This window comes from Henckelia pumila, chromosome 2 (assembly GCF_033568475.1).
Source record: "Henckelia pumila isolate YLH828 chromosome 2, ASM3356847v2, whole genome shotgun sequence".
NCBI lineage: Eukaryota > Viridiplantae > Streptophyta > Magnoliopsida > Lamiales > Gesneriaceae > Henckelia > Henckelia pumila.
The window spans coordinates 107,955,654-107,973,058 of record NC_133121.1 but is presented as its reverse complement, the minus strand read 5'-3'; the positions used below and the strand labels follow the sequence as shown (position 1 = coordinate 107,973,058).

The window sequence follows — 17,405 nt, the reverse complement described above, 5'->3', positions numbered from 1 at the left end:
GATGATGGAACTCGAAGAAATTCGAGAAGAACCTGAGATACAAAATAACGATCCCACACCTCAAGAACCTTCAGTGGACACGCCTACATCTAGGAGATCTGAGAGGACTTCTAGACCTCCTATTCGATATGGTCTTCTTCTTGAAGGGGATCAAAGTGAACCCGACATTGGATGTGATCCAAGAAACTTCAAGGAAGCAATTTCTGATGCGGATTCGAATTTATGGCTTGATGCTATGCAGTCGAAAATAGACTCGATGCATACAAACCAAGTTTGGTCTTTAGTAGATCCTCCCGATGGAATTGTTCCTATAGGGTGTAAATGGATCTACAAGAAAAAACTTGGGCCTGATGGCAAGGTACTAACCTACAAGGCACGATTGGTAGCAAAAGGTTATACTCAAAGACAAGGAGTTGACTATGATGAAACCTTTTCACCAGTCGCAATGTTCAAGTCCATAAGAATCCTTATTGCCATAGCAGCATGGTATGACTATGAGATATGGCAAATGGATGTGAAGACTGCATTTCTTAATGGAAACATTAAGGAAGAAATCTATATGATGCAGCCCGAGGGATTCACATCCATGGAAAGCGAGCATAAGGTATGCAAGCTTCAGAGATCAATTTATGGTCTCAAACAAGCATCAAGAAGTTGGAACCAGAAATTTGATGAAACAATAAAGGACTTTGGTTTCATCAAAAACCCAGAGGAACCGTGCGTGTACAAGAAAGTAGTTAAGGATGCGGTGACGTTCTTAGTGCTTTATGTTGATGACATCCTACTCATTGGGAATGACGTAGGGATGTTGCAGTCAACAAAGATATGGTTATCAGGTAGATTCTCGATGAAGAATTTGGGTGAGGCCTCCTATATTCTAGGGATACAGATCTATAGAGATAGATCTAAGAGAATGATAGGACTCACTCAAGCAACCTACATCGACACCATATTGAAAAGGTTTTCTATGGATGAGTCCAAGAGAAGACATCTACCTTTGTGTCATGGAGTTTCTCTATCCAAATCTATGTGTCCCAAGACTGACGAAGAGATAGAGAAAATGACACACATACCATATGCGTCAGCCATAGGTAGTATTATGTATGGGATGATATCTACCAGACCGGATGTAGCCTTTGCTCCGAGTGTCACGAGCAGATATCAAGCCAACCCCGGTCAAAATGCATTGGAAAGCCGTGAAGGATATTCTTAAGTACTTGAGAAGGACTAAGAATATATTCATGGTTTATGGAGGAAGAGAATTGAAATTAGAAGGCTATACCGACTCTAGCTTCCAAAGCGACGTGGATGACTCGAAGTCAACCTCTGGATTTGTATTCATGCTCAATGGTGGTGCTGTCTCTTGGAAGAGTTTCAAGCAGGACACCACAGCGGATTCCACCACTGAGGCAGAATACATTGCAGCATCAGCTGCTGCTAAAGAGGCCGTTTGGATGAGGAATTTCGTCCAAGAGTTGGGCGTAATTCCTGAAGCTGTTGGTCCAGTTACGGTGTACTGCGACAACACTGGTATCGTTGCTCAGGCAAAGGAACCAAGGTCTCATCAAAGATCCAAACACGTACTGAGAAAATACCACATCATCCGGGAGATTGTGGAAAGAGGAGACATCACTGTCGAGAGAGTGGCCTCTACAGACAATATCGCTGATCCACTTACTAAGCCCTTGCCAGGACCATTGTTTGACAAACATCGCGAAGCAATGGGATTACGTAGTATGACTAGTTGGCTTTAGGGCAAGTGGGAGATTGAAAAAATGGGTGCCCGGTTAGCCAACTTGTGGCTAAGGGCTTTTATGACTCTATGTATAAACAATCTTTGTTTAATATAATTTACATTCATTAATGGCATTTTCTTTGTCTTTCTTCATATTGTTATATTATGATATACTATTGTTATTTTGATAAAGACCTTGAATATACTATAGTGTAAGTAAGATGAGATAGTGAATAAAGAGATATCACTATTATGAAACACATCTTATAGTCACTGTATATTCTAAACAGTTCCTAGTCAATTGAGCCGTCCGCAAATAAGGATAAGAATCGCTCGAGATTAAGACTAGCATTTGTGATGCTAATACCACGTTTCATTGGTAATGGACATGGAGATGTTCAAAGCATGCAAATGGATATTCATATGATGAATGATCGAACTAACCTATACGGACTTTCCAAGTGGTTATCACTTATCGAGTGGATAAAGTCCGCGATTTTGGTTGTACACCATTAGTCCTTACTACTTGAAACATCATTGAGACTCTATATGCTAGTACTGTACTTTGACTCGTTTACCGACTCTATTGGGGTCATCAGGTGTCGGGATTGGGTACAGTTACGACACATATAGAAGTCGATGCTTTGTTGTCAAGGATTCACCACATACTTGCGAGTGTGGATATCCTATGCGATATGAGGAGATATTAGTGTGACGAATCTCTGGCCAGAGTACATGATGTGTTTTAGGTTACTGGGTTTTCCTAGTAACACATGCGATGTCACTATTTGATCTCCAAGATGTAATGCATAGTTATCGAATCTCGAACGACTCTCGATGCACCAATGGTTGTTGATTCGATCGGGATATATGGATGAAGGGTCCGTACTGTACGCTAACCAAAATCTACTGGTTCTTGCAGGCACTATCAGTGATACCTAAGGAATCATGGGGCGATGTTGCTAGGCGCTCTTACCATGATTCGATGGGTAAGTCGGAAATTGTTGTTCCGAATTACAAGGAGTTGTGAGCCCACGGCTAGCTGTATCCCTGAACCATTGAGGGTCACACAAGTAATGGATTACTAAACCCCGTTGAGATAGTTAAATTTAAAGAGTTAAATTTAATGAAAGAGAAGTTGGACTTCTTAACTAAAAGGGAGTGAAATTTCCTAAAATGACATAGGGATGAGCATTTTTGGAAATCACTGAATTCGAATTCAGAAAAATTATCTTGACTTTAAAAGATGCAGAAATGGTTTCTGTGCACATTGGTAAAATCAATTTATCAATCGGAGTCACGATGAATTTTATATTAATTTCTATAATAACAGGCTTGGCTTGTTGGGCTTAAGTTATGGATTGTGGGCCCTAAGGAGTTAGTGTCCTAATACAATTATAACTTAATCTAGTCTAAAAATTATCTATAAATACATGTGTAGTGTTCGAAAATTACATAGCATTCACTCTTGCAATTTTCAAAAATACTGTATAATATTTCAAGGGGAATTTTCAAAATCCTCTGCTCCTTTTTGAGATAATTCAGTCTGTAATTTTTGTGAAAAATTACATTCTGAATTGACAGATCAAATCTATTTATTCTCTTCGATAAACATCTGATTGATTTCTAGTGCAATCAATCAGAGGGTTTTAGTTTTCTATTCGTGAACTTAATTTCGAAGGTTGATCGTGATAGTCATCGGTTCCCGGGATTTACAAGAAGAGTAGATTAAATTCTGTTGGAGTCCATAATCAAGCCTTAGCTTGAAGAGGTAAAATATTTAACTGTGTTTATTATTTTACTTGCAACAATTTTAATCGTTAGGATTTGATACCCACGATATGGAATCGTTCCATATCGAAAAATAAAATTTTTAAACTTCCGCTGCTCCGGGTATCACATCCGTGTGATCAGAGAACGCGTGTTCCAACAGAATCGTTGTGGCTAAGTTTTAATACTTGGTTGAGGGAGACGAAACCTTGATATATTTTATTCATGAGATTCGATTCGTAGTGTTTAATCTTTATTAAGTATCAATCTTTGATATGTTTGATTTCATGTTTGTATGCGAGATTTTAGGATTGGCCATCTTAGAGTTTTGTATTGCGAACGATAGCTAAATTAGAATTCAAATCCGTAATTGTTTGAATAATCTAATTTGCGAAGCAACTACGTTTGATATTTTCTGCTGTTGAATTTATTAAATCGTAGGATCAATTATTGACTAGGCTAAATACAACCGCTGGTGTTTGTGTTGTCTAGGTTCGTCAGTTTTACTAGTTTGAATGCTACCGTGGATTTAAATCTGATCGCTGGTATTGGGTTAATTTATGGGGTAAGGGTTAATTTAGAATGTTGTTTTCTAATTAACTAAAATTAAGGTGAAACAAAAATTTGATTTTCAATGACGAATATTTAATAGGATTAATTATTTTTAGAGAATCGATGATTGAATGAATGAATATCAAGGGTGTAGTCGACCGATACCAAGTCTCGTCTCTTATTGAATTTTTCCAGTTTATTATTCAATCTTGCATGTTAGTGAATTTTCATTGCTTAAAGTTTTTAGTAGTTAACCTCAAACCTCAAAACCCCCTTTATTTATTGAGAACGCATTAAATTTGTCTTTCCTCGTGGGAACGATCCCTACTCATACTACTGCATTATTTGTTTATCTGATTGAGTCGGGTAATTTGGGCGTGACACGATTAAGCGCTACCATCAATTGTCGATAAAAAGCAACTTTGAGTCTTTGAACGATAATTTTATGATCACAAATTGTAGTGAACATAAGTCTTCTTGACTCATTGTCTTGTGTGTACTTCTTAAACATTTGTAAGAAGTTATTTCCTAATAGGATATCAGCTCCTGTATCATGGAAATAGATTGGTGGTGTCTTTACCTTGTACCAAAGTGTTTGACCTGCTCCTCCCATGAGGATTTCTGCTTGTTTTATTCCTTTGCAAAGAATTAAAATTCTTCTAGAGAAATCTCGTCCAGCAATTTTTGGCAATTCTTCTTCACATTCTTCAGGGAAGACTCCTCTTTTTGCTGTACAAATTTCTGCTCCCGAGTCAATATAAGCTGCAAAGTATTCAGCCTTATATTGTTCATACAACATTCCTATTGGAATGTATATGGAGAAAGGACTTCTTGTCATTTTTTAAAGGGATTACTAAATGGCCCTGCTATTTTTAACAGACTGTGTTGCAACTCAGTAATCCGATTAAGACTTTTCACCTTTAGTTTTCCTAAGGCTTCAAAAGGTAGAGTATGGTTACTTCTTTCTACTTCTTCGATGCGTCCTAGTAAATCATGTTCATGACTTACTAATTTCAATAGTTGCTTCTTCCTCTGTTTGTAAACAGAGTTTTCGAATCTGTTTAAGGGATTGTCCCTTATCCAATTCTCTTGGTTTTCTATCTCGTAGGATTTTTATTGATTCCTCCAAGTCTTCTCTTTTGCCATAAACTCTATTCCTTTTTCAAGGCGTTTCCATGGTTTATGGTCCTCCAGAAATTCTAGGCCAAGAATGAGCTGATCCATCTCTTTTCCTGGAATTCCACAGATTTGAACTTCCAATTCTCCAATATTTATCACTCCTTGGTAAGTTCCATTTTCTTGTTGTTCCAAATAGTAAATCGAGTTACAAGGGAACTGATTCCGATGACTTGTAATTTCGAATACTATTTTCACTTTTTTCCATCCTTCTGGAGATCTAAGTTTTCCTATTATAGAAAACTCCTTTTCTTCTGGTGGAATTTCTTGAATAGGAGATTTGTCCCATCTCCTACTTGTCATTCGGTCTCCTTGGAAAGATAACCTTCGGGGTTCTATTTTAAGGTCTCTGTATAGAACAGGTCTGTCTTGAATTTGAATGTCTGTTTCCTGAATTAAAGGAAACTCGATTCTTTTCGGGTATATTGCTTGAGCAACTTTCCCAAATATCTCTGGAATTTCAATGAACTCATTTCTAATAAATAATTCAGAATGGTGAATATTAGAAAGAGCATATGAAATTTGATATGTAATAGAATATGGCCTATTACCTTTCTTCATTAGTCTTTTTTTCTTGAAGTTTTGATGCAACGTCAAGGCTCGACTAAAATCTCTATCAGCTAAATTGTAGGCTATTCTTGGATAAATAACTCCCACAATTTTTCCTGCGCACAAATTTCCTGAGATAGTTCCTAGAACCGCATCTTGTATATTCCTCATTCTTTTATCGCATACTACGATATCTATGGGTGAATCTATTCCTTCTTTAAAAGTAGCTTTGATCATAATCTGGATTGCTCCAATATGAATCCAAGACATTGTATTTGCTACTTTTGCTTTTAATTTCTGTAATTCCTCTCGAATTTCTTCAAAGGGAATCAACTGCATCTCAATTTGATTACTAGTTAATTCCATAGGAATCGCCATTTCCCTTCTGGATACCTTATAAATCAAATTATGTCTTCTTTGTCTTAGCCCTAGGTTTCCTAAAACTCTTTCAACTTGTCCTGCCGAAAATCCTTGGTACTTCTGTAGTGTTGGATTTTTTTCTCATAATCCTTTGAACCATATTATGAGATATCGTGGTTTGATTAAAAAACCCAGCCAAACTTTCATGTGTTTCATGTCGAAACACCTCCTCTTTACTCTGATTCTGATTCTGATTCTGATTCTGATTCATCCTCAAAAACTTCTTGACTAAATAATATCTCTTCTTCGTATATGCTTTCATCTGAGGGGATATCCTCAAATTGATATACTTGGACTAGATCTTGAAAGAAAACCGCATCATCCATATCTGGTGTTGCTTCAAAGAGTTTGACTCCTTTTTTTCTCGTTTTCTGGACAATTTGTAGATATATGTCCTTTTGCTCCACATGTCCAGCTGTTGCAATCCTTGAAACTTTCACTTGCCCTTGTATGAGTTCTTCTTGATGGTGTTCTTTCCCTGCTTTGTGATGAGCCTGTTGCTGGGGACGTTCTTGTAGGTCCACTTCTTCTACCTGATCTATAGGATCTGGATTTTTGTTTGGACCAAAATGTTCTTGGTTTCCAAGAACTCTTCATTCTTTTATTATAGGGATTATTTCTGAATTTTTTCATTTTAAATCCCTGTGTTCTGTTTCCAATGATCGTTGGAAGATCATTTTCTCTACAACACAAAGGTGTACGCTTATCTATACCCCTTATTTTCTTGTAGTTCTTTTGTAATGCTGCCATATGGCACCATTCTGCCAATTTTCCTTTCAAAAAGGACGCGCGTCTTGCCAATGTATCAAGATTACCTGGAACGTATTCTTTAATCAACATTTCTCTCCAGGGACTTGGCATTTTTGCAAAAAATAGCTGAATAGCCACATTTTCCTCGACTCCCGAATTTCATCTGTATTTAGTGAATAACATAATGTATTCATCAACTAAACAGATATCATGTAACTCGAGGCTATACAGAGCTTGAGTATATCTTCTCTTTTTTTCTGTATCTTGATTATTGAAATAGTCTACCCCTATGAATTGTGCTTTAAATAGGGTGGTCATTCTTTCTCCAATCTCGCTGAGGGATTCTCCTGCTAAGATTGATTCCTTCGTATCTGACATAGTCATCTTCCATGCGATCTTGACAGATCCCATTAGACTCATTTCTAGAAGTTTAATGAATCCTTCTTTATTGAGATCTAATGTCCCTGCTGCAATTCTCATAGCTGACGTCCAATCATCTATAAGATCTTCTCTGTTTTTGAAGTCCAAAACATCAAGGTTTAACATAACCCCATAAGGATGTATCGGGTCTAAAACAGTTTTTCCATAAGGAGTTTGATGTAGTGGTATTTTACTCCTTCTTGATCTGGTTCCTGCTGGATGTGAATTTTCTCCCACATGGAACTCACTATGTGGTTCTTCTGTTTTTACCACATATCTTGGGGGATTTTCCATGGGTTGTTCACCCTCAGGGGAATTCATTTTTAGATCTAAAACTTTGATATTCGCAAAAGAATCCGCAAGATCTTGTAGATCCTCGAGATTTAATCTTTCTAAAGTAGTCACCAGATAGTGTTTTTCTCTGATACTGCTTTTATAAGATTAATCATCATTTCATCATTAGTTAAAGGTTTTTGAACCATTTTGGTTTTACCTTTCTGATGTAACAAAGGTTCGGTACCAAACGAGAGTGGTAACCTTCCTCCTGTATTTCTCTTTCTAGAACCAGAAGTATGTTCTAGGTTTAGGATTTTATTTTGAAGATCCTTTAGAGTTCCAAGAATTTCTTCTTGTTTCTTAAGGATTTCTTCAATTTACCGAGGTATTTCATACAACTGATTGCTGTAATATTGTACCGTATTTTGAATTTCTCTAAGATCTCCGGAGAGTTTAGAGGAATCTGGGGTAATCTCTAAAAATTTAGAGTTAGAAATCATTTTTCTTTATCTCTTCAAATTTGAGAGCATTAGTCGCAACCTGTTGTAAGTAATCTATTGTGAATAGATTAACTTGTTTATAGGATTTCGTATGAATAAAATCCTCTTGATTCAAACCTTCGTTTGAAGTCATCTTTTTGTAAAATCTACTCCTCAAAAAAGAAAAGAATGAATTAACGAATAATATTATGTCTGAATAATTAACCTAAAGCTCTGATACCATTTTTTCGCATAATTCTTTATACTGCAAATGAGCACAAAATCTCCAGATTCAAGCATAAAACCTTTACAAGGTAAGCATAGAACCTATAGATTTCAAGCATAGATTAACATAAATCCAGCACAAGAATTAAATATTAAAATATTCATATTTGGTGGTCCTAGGGAGTTATAGTAAAGAATCTTTTGCCTAGGAAGTTCTAATAAAGTTAGGAAGGGTATTAGGGATTTTAGGACAATTCACTCATAAATTAATTGCATTGTGGTTGAAAATATGAATCAAAATAAATTGCCAATTAATTTAATGTGACTCGAAAGAGCACACACTATTATATAATGGTTGAAACCGGTTTAAAAACTATTTTAAACATATGGAGCATTGGGCAAAAATAATAGAAACACAATTGCATTTATCACTCCGTTATCAAAAAACACCCACCATGTCATGCAAAAGTTAACATCAATTTCAATTAATTTTATTTAATCTTCCACACATTCTCAGCTAATCATTAACATTTCATATTTATTGTGATTTTAATTCAACATTAAATTATTTACGTTTTCTATTATATATATATAGATAATGTGTGGGTGAGTTTAAATATTTATATTTATTATTGTTCAAAGGACTAAAACGTCATAGAACAAGACCTTGAATGTTCACTAATGGCTTTAGACCTCGCAAAATTTTACAACAGGAATCAATTTGCAACCACCATATTTCCACTGATTTTCTATCCATTTCCTTAAGCTAATGTGTTGCATCTAGTACAAATTTTATCCTATGCATACGTAATAAAATACATGGAAACTACAAGAACGACCCAGTGAGCATATAATACACAAGAGAGTATGTCGAGTCCAAAATCAAGAAACCAATTTAAGCATTTAATGCTACAACTTTCGGGATCCATGCCCAGGTTCCTGGGATCCAACTGGTTTAATCGTTAAACGTCGTTTGTACCTTTTCAGTACCGATGCTAGGTTCTCTTTTCCTTTAGGAAAAGCTACATCACCCGCTGCAGTGCCTGTTCGTCCCTTTCGACAAGATATGGCAATCTCAACATCTTTGATCATGTCTAAAAGCATAGATGCAGTAGTGAATTTTCCCCGAGCCATTTTAGCAGGCGGGGGCAAGCTACCATTTGAAATAGGAGGGCTGGACTTTCTTTCATATCCAGGTGGAATCTCGAGGCAGAAGCAAGGAACTGGTGGTGATCGAGGCTTTGTAAAAGCCAGATCAATTATCCCCTGTATATACATGGTCATGATATTAAATATCATAAAGAACCAGATATTGAGCAACAAGTGAGAACACTAGCCAAAAAGTATAGCCTAAAGCAAAATGGTCTATCAATGAATTTTCATCATGGGGTGTGTGGAGAAAAAGGTTGTGATGCATTTTGGGATGTGCCAAAATTTATCCAGACATTTGAAAACATTTTACATCGGGGCGTAACACCCCCAACCCTATTGCCCCTGGACCGCAGGGCGGCAGGGGATCAGATTTTAATATTCCTGGAACAAGAAACAGATCAAAGAAAACAAGAAGGCAATGGTAAAATGGTAGTTCATTTTTTCTTTTTTTGAGAAAAGGTAAAATGGTAGTTCTATTCCTATATAATGATATTTTTTAGTGAAATTAAGAAGAATATATGGTTCAAACATCGCAAAAAGGAAAGGATGTGTCTACCTGAAGACGATTAAGTACATAAGTGTATTTACCCCAGAGCTCAGGCCTGCTTTCCATAAGTGAGAGTTCAAGAATCCTGTGGATGCACCAAACACCAAAGCTTACAACAATATCAGCTCTCCACACACATCCCTCACCACAATTTGGAACCGACATTAATTTTGTATGGTCTGCATCGTCATTTTTCATGGCAGAACCTAGCTTCCTATCAATGGCCCTTGCTTCAACTTCACACAATACTCTCTCCCGGGCAGCTACCCGATCTATAAGGTCCTCATCAGTCCCATCATTTTGTCTGAACAGCCAGTCAAATCCTTCTAACTTCAGAAGTTTCATGATGCAACTTCTAAAAGACTGTAGAAGCTTGGCTTCAAACTCCGCAATTGATGTGGTTTCTTGTGTACTTGACAGGGGTTTATCAGCCACACCAAATTGTTCATAGGGCTGCTTATGCCACAGGGACTTAGCAGCCAAACCAGAATTGAACTGTAGTGAAAACGCATCTCTGCAGACCTTCGAAGGAGAGAGCTCACTAAATCCTAAAGGAGCACCAGCCCATGACGAAGCACTCTGATAGGTTTGTTCACGTGCTAGGCGGCTAATGGACTGCCCATATCCAGTGAAATTATCATGATTACCAGTCACAGAAGAATCTCGGTGAGGGACATAAAGCCCCGATATGTCCGGCAAGCTGTAAAATTTCTTCAAATCGGCTGGGTTGTTAGCCAAATCCACATGATCAGGCGCAGAAAGCTCGTGAAATGACCTTTCAATATTCAACGAACTGTTTCGAGAAACAGGAACATTGTGAAAACCAGGAGGAGTCAGAGTGCGCAACCCATTCTGTGACTTCTGCCCCAACGTCCGAGCAAACTCTTTTGGATTTGATTTGACTGGCAGAGTCGACTTTTGCTTTAATGATTCCAATTGATCAACTTTATGATCAGAACCTTTATCTATAGCCGTTCGACCTAGATACCAAGCTAAATCATAGCCATGCACAGTGGCTGGTTGTTGGTTGTAGCCATCGGATGCTGCTGGAACATGAACGCTATGATAGCGCCTCTCACCAGAGTCGAGTGCATTGTGGCTGGAATTTCGACCGTACGCATCTAAAAGCTGCAGACTGGGAGACCACATCGACGAACCCTTGTGAACCCCAAGAGGTGATCCAATACCACTCTGGGCAATCTGCGGTTTTGGAGAATTGTAAAAACTAGAAGTTCTCAGAGAATCAGATCCTCTTGCACCTACAGATGGTATATATCCAGTAGAATCCTTACACGCACTATCCAATTTCGGGGGCGCAAGTGAAGATTTTATATCTACCTTTGGATCTGTCCCCAGTAAAACATCCAGCTTCTTAGACTTGGCTTCCTGGGTTGTTAGCCCATGGAAATCAAAAAGCTGTCCCCAGAATTCATCAAGAGTTGTAGTTAATTGGCGTCTGGCAGCGCGACCAAGTCCTGCTAATCTTGAAAGGCTTCCAGCCCCGCTCCCCATCTCATCACTTTTCCCACTAAAACTTCTGAATGATCCTGGACCGTCAGATACCAAAGACTGGCTACCATCAGGAACATCTTTAGTCGACTCTTCTGGCTCCCAAGGGTCAACCTCATCACCCTTCTCCTGTGGCAAATATTCGTCATTTGGTGATGTCTTCTCATCCAAATACTTTGGCTCAGGGCTCAATGAGCTAGCAACTGGTAGTTTGCTTTCAAGAACCTCATTATGCAAAGATATAGGCTCAGACATTTCTCCGATGGTTGCAGATGGCTCAGAAAATTCTGAACCAGGGCTTGCCACTTCAGATATTATCTCCTGACCAGTATTCATACATAGATCATATGCCGGATCCTTATGCGTTTCAGTAAATTTGGGATCAGCACCTGAAACCACGACGTTTTGATCGTCTCCAAATTTATCAAATGGCAATAAAGGTTCCCGCTGTTCTATGGCACTGTCTAAATGATGCTGGGATGCACGACTTTCGGTTTGGTCTGCATTTGCGCATGGCTCAGGCGCAGCAGTTCTTATGTCCCAGATCAATGCCTGAGCATCTACTGCAGAGCTTGCAGATTTCAACGGTGTTGTACCCAGCCAAAGCATCAAGCAGAGGGACGAAAAGGCACCAAGTAGAAGAATAAGATAAGGAATAGGAACACTGTTTTCAATGTTCCATTTCAAACTACTAACCCAGTCACTACTGCCGAATATCATCTCTACGACAAAGACAATCTGAATCCCCAGTATACCAACAAATGAGATTAATGTGAATAATTCCAACAGCATAGGTATTTTGTATGCACCCATTATTGATCTTGATGAAGCAATGCGGAATAGGGGGATAGCAGAAGATGGAAGTAAAAGGCCAACTAAAACCTGTGTAAAGATCAGGAGTTGAAATATCCCTTCGGCTCCTGTATTCCATACACAGTAGAGGGCTGGGATTATAGCAATTATTCGGATGGTAGCCCGATGAAGCCAGCCAGGAATGTCGGTTTTAAACAAATCTTGGATAATGACTTGTCTTCCGAGATACCATCGTAATGCTATTAGCTGACTAGAGCAAAACATGATAAATATCAAACCAACTGAAGCCACTGAGTTCCTAAACACCTGCATCATCATTAAGTGTATCATAAGTAAATGTTGGTGAAGAAAGGAATTGCACCGAAATCTTAACCAATTGAATATTCTGCACATCCAACACCAACCTGATCCAGCAAAGACAATGCATCCTGTAAGGTAAGCAAAACTGGCCCAGTACTATATAACACATTAGCCGCCAAATTCGTAAGCATATAGTTGAGCAGGAAAATGCCACTGAAGATACAGATAATGGCAAAAAAATGGTCCTGACACAAGGTCCCTTTAGAAAGATTAAGTTTCCCTTGAGTTAACTGCAAAAACATGGGGCGGAGAGTTTAATTTTCTTTCAAGACAAATACACGTAAAGACGTAAAGTATATCAGAGAAAATGAGAATGAAGCTATGCGTAATGAGGTTGACAGGTAAACAGTAGAAGATTACTCAAAGATAGATGTACACTCAAATCACAAGATGTGAAAGGCAGAACCAACATAACGACAAATCAACATCACAAACAGATCAGAACAACTGAAACTGCTAACCACCACGGTTTCTACATATTTGTTGTGTCATATTTGGCAGTAAATTGAACGTCACAGATGCCAGGATATCAGTAATCAATTACTACGCAATGTCAGAAGGCAATGATAATAAATGAGCACTGTGCGCAAGTGTGCATGTGTACAGAGGAGCAAGAACGAGATACCTTTACAGCAGAAGAATGAAGGTAAAAATTGTAAGGCATAATATTTGCCCCGAGGAGACTCATCAATGCATATGCACTTTCTCCATTCAGCTTTGTAAGCATCCCACCCATGGGAAACGAACTTTCTGGTTGACTTATGAGCAACCCAAAAATACAAAATACTAATATAAAGCTTGCCAAGCATGTGGATAAGAACTTTGCCTTGGGATTCTCCTAGTAACAGAAGATGAAAAACAATTACATTTCATCCATCTTAAAAATACAGAAATGCAACATAATGGATAAGTATAACTTACAAAGAGGCTGGAGAGAAACGGAAACAAAATAGCATCAAAGCCAGTCAAAAAAACACAATTAAATATGTCAATTCCAAAGACGGCGTTGAGGCCATAAGCAGTGCCCAGGACCTATTAGAAAAGATTATTAATTAAATGACAATGGGTAGCCAGTTAACTAAAAATTTAACCTCAAACACTTTTTGAAAGAATCAAATTACCATAGTGAGATCCAAAGCTATCATTGAGATCTCTGCCAGAACTCCTAAGAGTATGCATGTCATATCATCATATTCCTCGTTGCAAACCTATGCAATTTCAAGATTATGAGTTTGTACATCTTTCAGAATCCATTATATGCAAATATATATATATATATATATATATATATTTGTGTATATATATATTTATGTATATATATATGTATAAACACACACACACACACACACACACACACATATAGATACATACATATTGTGTGTTGAGTATTTACAGAATACAAGACCAAAATGAATAGAATAAGGAATTTGAAGGAATCAATAGAAAATAGAAACAACTCTCCTCATGGTTCAATAAACAGGCAGCCAAAAATTAGCCTTGACTTAATAATTCGGATAGGAAAGATTACCATCACCTATTTATATGTTTAGAATCCAAAACAATTCGGTAAGATGACTATCAGTCAACAACTATGATTTAAATGAACCAAAATATCAATGATTGACTTCTAATAATACAGTAATTCTGAACCAGAATTTATTTCATCTCGAGAAAACTAAAGCGCTGAAGGAAAATAACAACCTGGGCAAGATCTTTTCCGGTGGCAATTGCTACACAAGCAGATAGGTACTGATACAAAATAGCAGCAACATTTATGAGAAGCAAAAGTAAAGACAAATCAAGTCCAAATCGAGCACCTCCCTCTACAGCAGCAGCCCACTTTCCAGGGTCTACATAGCTGATAGCAATCCAAAGTAAAGGTCCAGCAGAAGCAAGCATCCGCTCACGAATTGTTGACTGACTAGTAGTGGTCAAATTCTCTGTTTCCATTTTTCTCATATGTCAAAATTTAAGAAGATGGGAATCATCGTCTGAAAGTAGAAACTTTCAAGCAGCTGCAAGATGTGACAAGCATCACTAAGCTTAACAATAACAAGCCGCCTGACACATGAAGAATGCCACTAACATAGCCTGATAAAAAATACTTGGCAACTCTTTCGAGGCAACTATAGGGAGAATGGAACATATGTCATCCTTGTCGAGAGAGCTGAGTCTAGAAGTTTGTTTATGAATTCATTCCCAGCTTATCCTTGTTACATGACAATTGCTGACACTATCGAACCATGCACTGGAAATACACGTTCCAAATCACCTTAATCACAATGCATAATTGATTTTATATTCCCGCCAGAACAGACTCGATTTAATCTGATTATTCTTCATTGCTAAATCGTGATAACAATTATTGTACAACTTGAACTTCTCTTTGGTAGTAATTGCGCCTGGTCATTCCTAATTCAAGAAAACAACTTCAACGATAAATATGATATGCAGACAGCAAAAAATCTCTGAACTCTGGCGTCGCAGCTCACAACATATCAGATGCCACAGCCCACAAATAACCCAAGGATGGATAACATTTAGAATAACATCCATGTCCCTCAAACTTACGCCATTTAAGGAAATGCATTAATCAATAAAATTCCTGAACTTCAGAATCCAGGCATAGTTAATAAAATTCCTGAACTTCGGAATCCAGGCATAGTTATTAATAAACCACAAGGACATCCAGCAAAAAAATTGAACGAGTCGTGCAAACAAACAACAGCACTCGACCAATCTTCATCGGAAAAAGGTTTCATTAAAGAGTACCCAAAAAAAAAAGGAAATTGTAAAAGAAGATTAAATCCACCAATCCCCAGTAAATTCCCGCTAGTCTGCGACATGAAGAAAGGCCAAAAACTAAAATCAAAAGTTAAAATGCTCATCTCCAAGCCCAACCACGGCAAATCCGAAGTGTCCAAGCTAAGGTTTAGAAGGAAAAAAAAAACAAACAAACAAACCAACCAACCAAATCTACACAATATGAAATCGGACAAATACACTGAACACTGGAGATAATGATAAGTATACCATGCTTCAAACCATTCAGACGTACAAAACATCAGCAACCATACCACCAAAAGACATAAACAAAACAGAAATTCAAAACCCTAATTTCTCCACCAAAACAAAAAAGAGACACAGAATCCATATCCCAAAAACACAGCTGAAACCATTCATCCGTCCGAAAATACAAACCAGCCGTAATAAAAATAAAAACCGCCGATCTGTGTATCCATAAATAAATAACAGAAAATATAATTACCAATTACAGAAAGCAAAACATGTACGTCATGCCCTTTCCGTAAAACGATTAAATTCCTTTTTCCCGTTTCTCTTCGATTCAGGGTTGGATCAGACTTCAGAGCCTTTCTGGAATCCCACGCGTTTACTGGTAAAAACGAAGTGATTGAAAGAGAATGAACAATGAGTGAACAGATATCAACACGAATATAGAGATAGAGAGAGAGTGAGCTGTAAGAGAGTCTCCACAGAGAGAGAGAGAGAGAGAGAAACACACATAGGTAATTTTTTATGTACGTATTGATTGTATATATAGTGCGTGTGTGTGTGAGAGAGAGAAGTAGATAAAATCCTGGGCAAATAAACGGTGACGATGAATTATAAGGTTTTGGTCCGAGTTCCAACTTTCTATTTTTTTTATGAATTCTCTAACTAAAATAGACTTTATTTTAGGTTTTTTTTTCTTCTAACCACTCAACGATATCTTTTTACTTGAAATAGAAATTTATTGTAATTGAGTCTCAATATTTCGTTTTGAATATGGGATAATGACATTAGATTAACTATAAGTTATTTACATCAATCGAAGACGACAGTACTCTTCAACTACATATCAAATTTTAATTTGATTATGTAAGTTTATGATAACACGAATCTCAAATAAATATGACATTTGTCATTTATCTCTGTAATATATTATCATTTTTATATTTAGCAAGAGAAGTTGGTGTTAAATCTAATAAATAGAAGAGATATGAACGTAAAATCCTATTTATTTTATAAACTGAATTTATCATTATTATTTATCTTACCAATTTTGAAACTTCCTAAATAGAGCTTATTTTATTTTATAATCTGAATTTATTATTAAATTTAGAAATCAAATGTTATGTTAGGACTTTGGATAAGTGCACGATGTATTATTAAATCAGGGTCCATCAATTGATATTTGATAGAGTTAATATACGAAAAGAAATTCATTTGAACATAATAAAATATATTTCAGGGTTTGATCAGGGTGTATCAAAATAACGTGGTGTGTAGGATTGCGTTGAAGTGCATACTGAAAAGTATAAGTTATGGGTTTCTAGCTCATACAAAAAATAATACTAATAAATATATTTGAAATGTTTGAGTAAAAGGAAATAAATACGTACTCAAAATACATATATAATAACAAAATATATGGAAGTTTTTTTATAAAATAAAATAAAATCCTGGGTGATTTTCACTTTTCCCGTTTAGAAAGGATTTCGCTTGATATTTTTTTTAAACATAGGTGATCAGTTAATTGCTAAACAATCAACATTATTCCGCTGCTTGAGATATATTCAGGAAAATCCTTATACCAATCAGACTCTCAAAAAAAAAAAAAGATAATGACTATTGTCTTTTGTCATAAAATTAAATATATTTGTAATTTCCC

The 17,405-nt window shown here is 36.9% G+C and overlaps 1 protein-coding gene across 2 annotated transcripts; it reads right to left on the bottom strand.

Moving 5' to 3' along the window:
• Positions 1-9,051: 9,051 nt before the first annotated feature.
• Positions 9,052-16,260, bottom strand: LOC140879641 (ethylene-insensitive protein 2.2). 2 transcript variants are annotated; one of them, XM_073283443.1, is made up of 8 exons: positions 16,002-16,260; positions 14,435-15,145; positions 13,855-13,941; positions 13,655-13,765; positions 13,359-13,571; positions 12,778-12,963; positions 10,061-12,679; positions 9,052-9,618 (listed from the first exon to the last, which is right to left on the bottom strand). In XM_073283443.1, exons 2-8 carry the CDS (start codon positions 14,690-14,692, stop codon positions 9,262-9,264), a joined length of 3,831 nt encoding a protein of 1,276 aa, XP_073139544.1. In that variant the 5' UTR covers positions 14,693-15,145; positions 16,002-16,260; the 3' UTR covers positions 9,052-9,261. The 2 variants fall into 2 exon arrangements, with proteins under 2 accessions (XP_073139544.1, XP_073139545.1); XM_073283444.1 differs by having other exon boundaries at positions 14,435-14,748.
• Between the last annotated feature and the right edge of the window lie 1,145 nt (positions 16,261-17,405).

What these genes read in the sequence shown, in the direction of transcription:
- LOC140879641 (XM_073283443.1), bottom strand. Translation starts at nt 14,692, where the DNA reads ATGAGAAAAATGGAAACAGAGAATTTGACCACTACTAGTCAGTCAACA. An exon ending in CATTGTCTTTGCTGGATCAG is followed by an intron (nt 12,680 to 12,777) that starts GTTGGTGTTGGA and finishes ATGATGATGCAG; the next exon opens with GTGTTTAGGAACTCAGTGGC. An exon ending in ATGTACTTAATCGTCTTCAG is followed by an intron (nt 9,619 to 10,060) that starts GTAGACACATCC and finishes ATGTATATACAG; the next exon opens with GGGATAATTGATCTGGCTTT.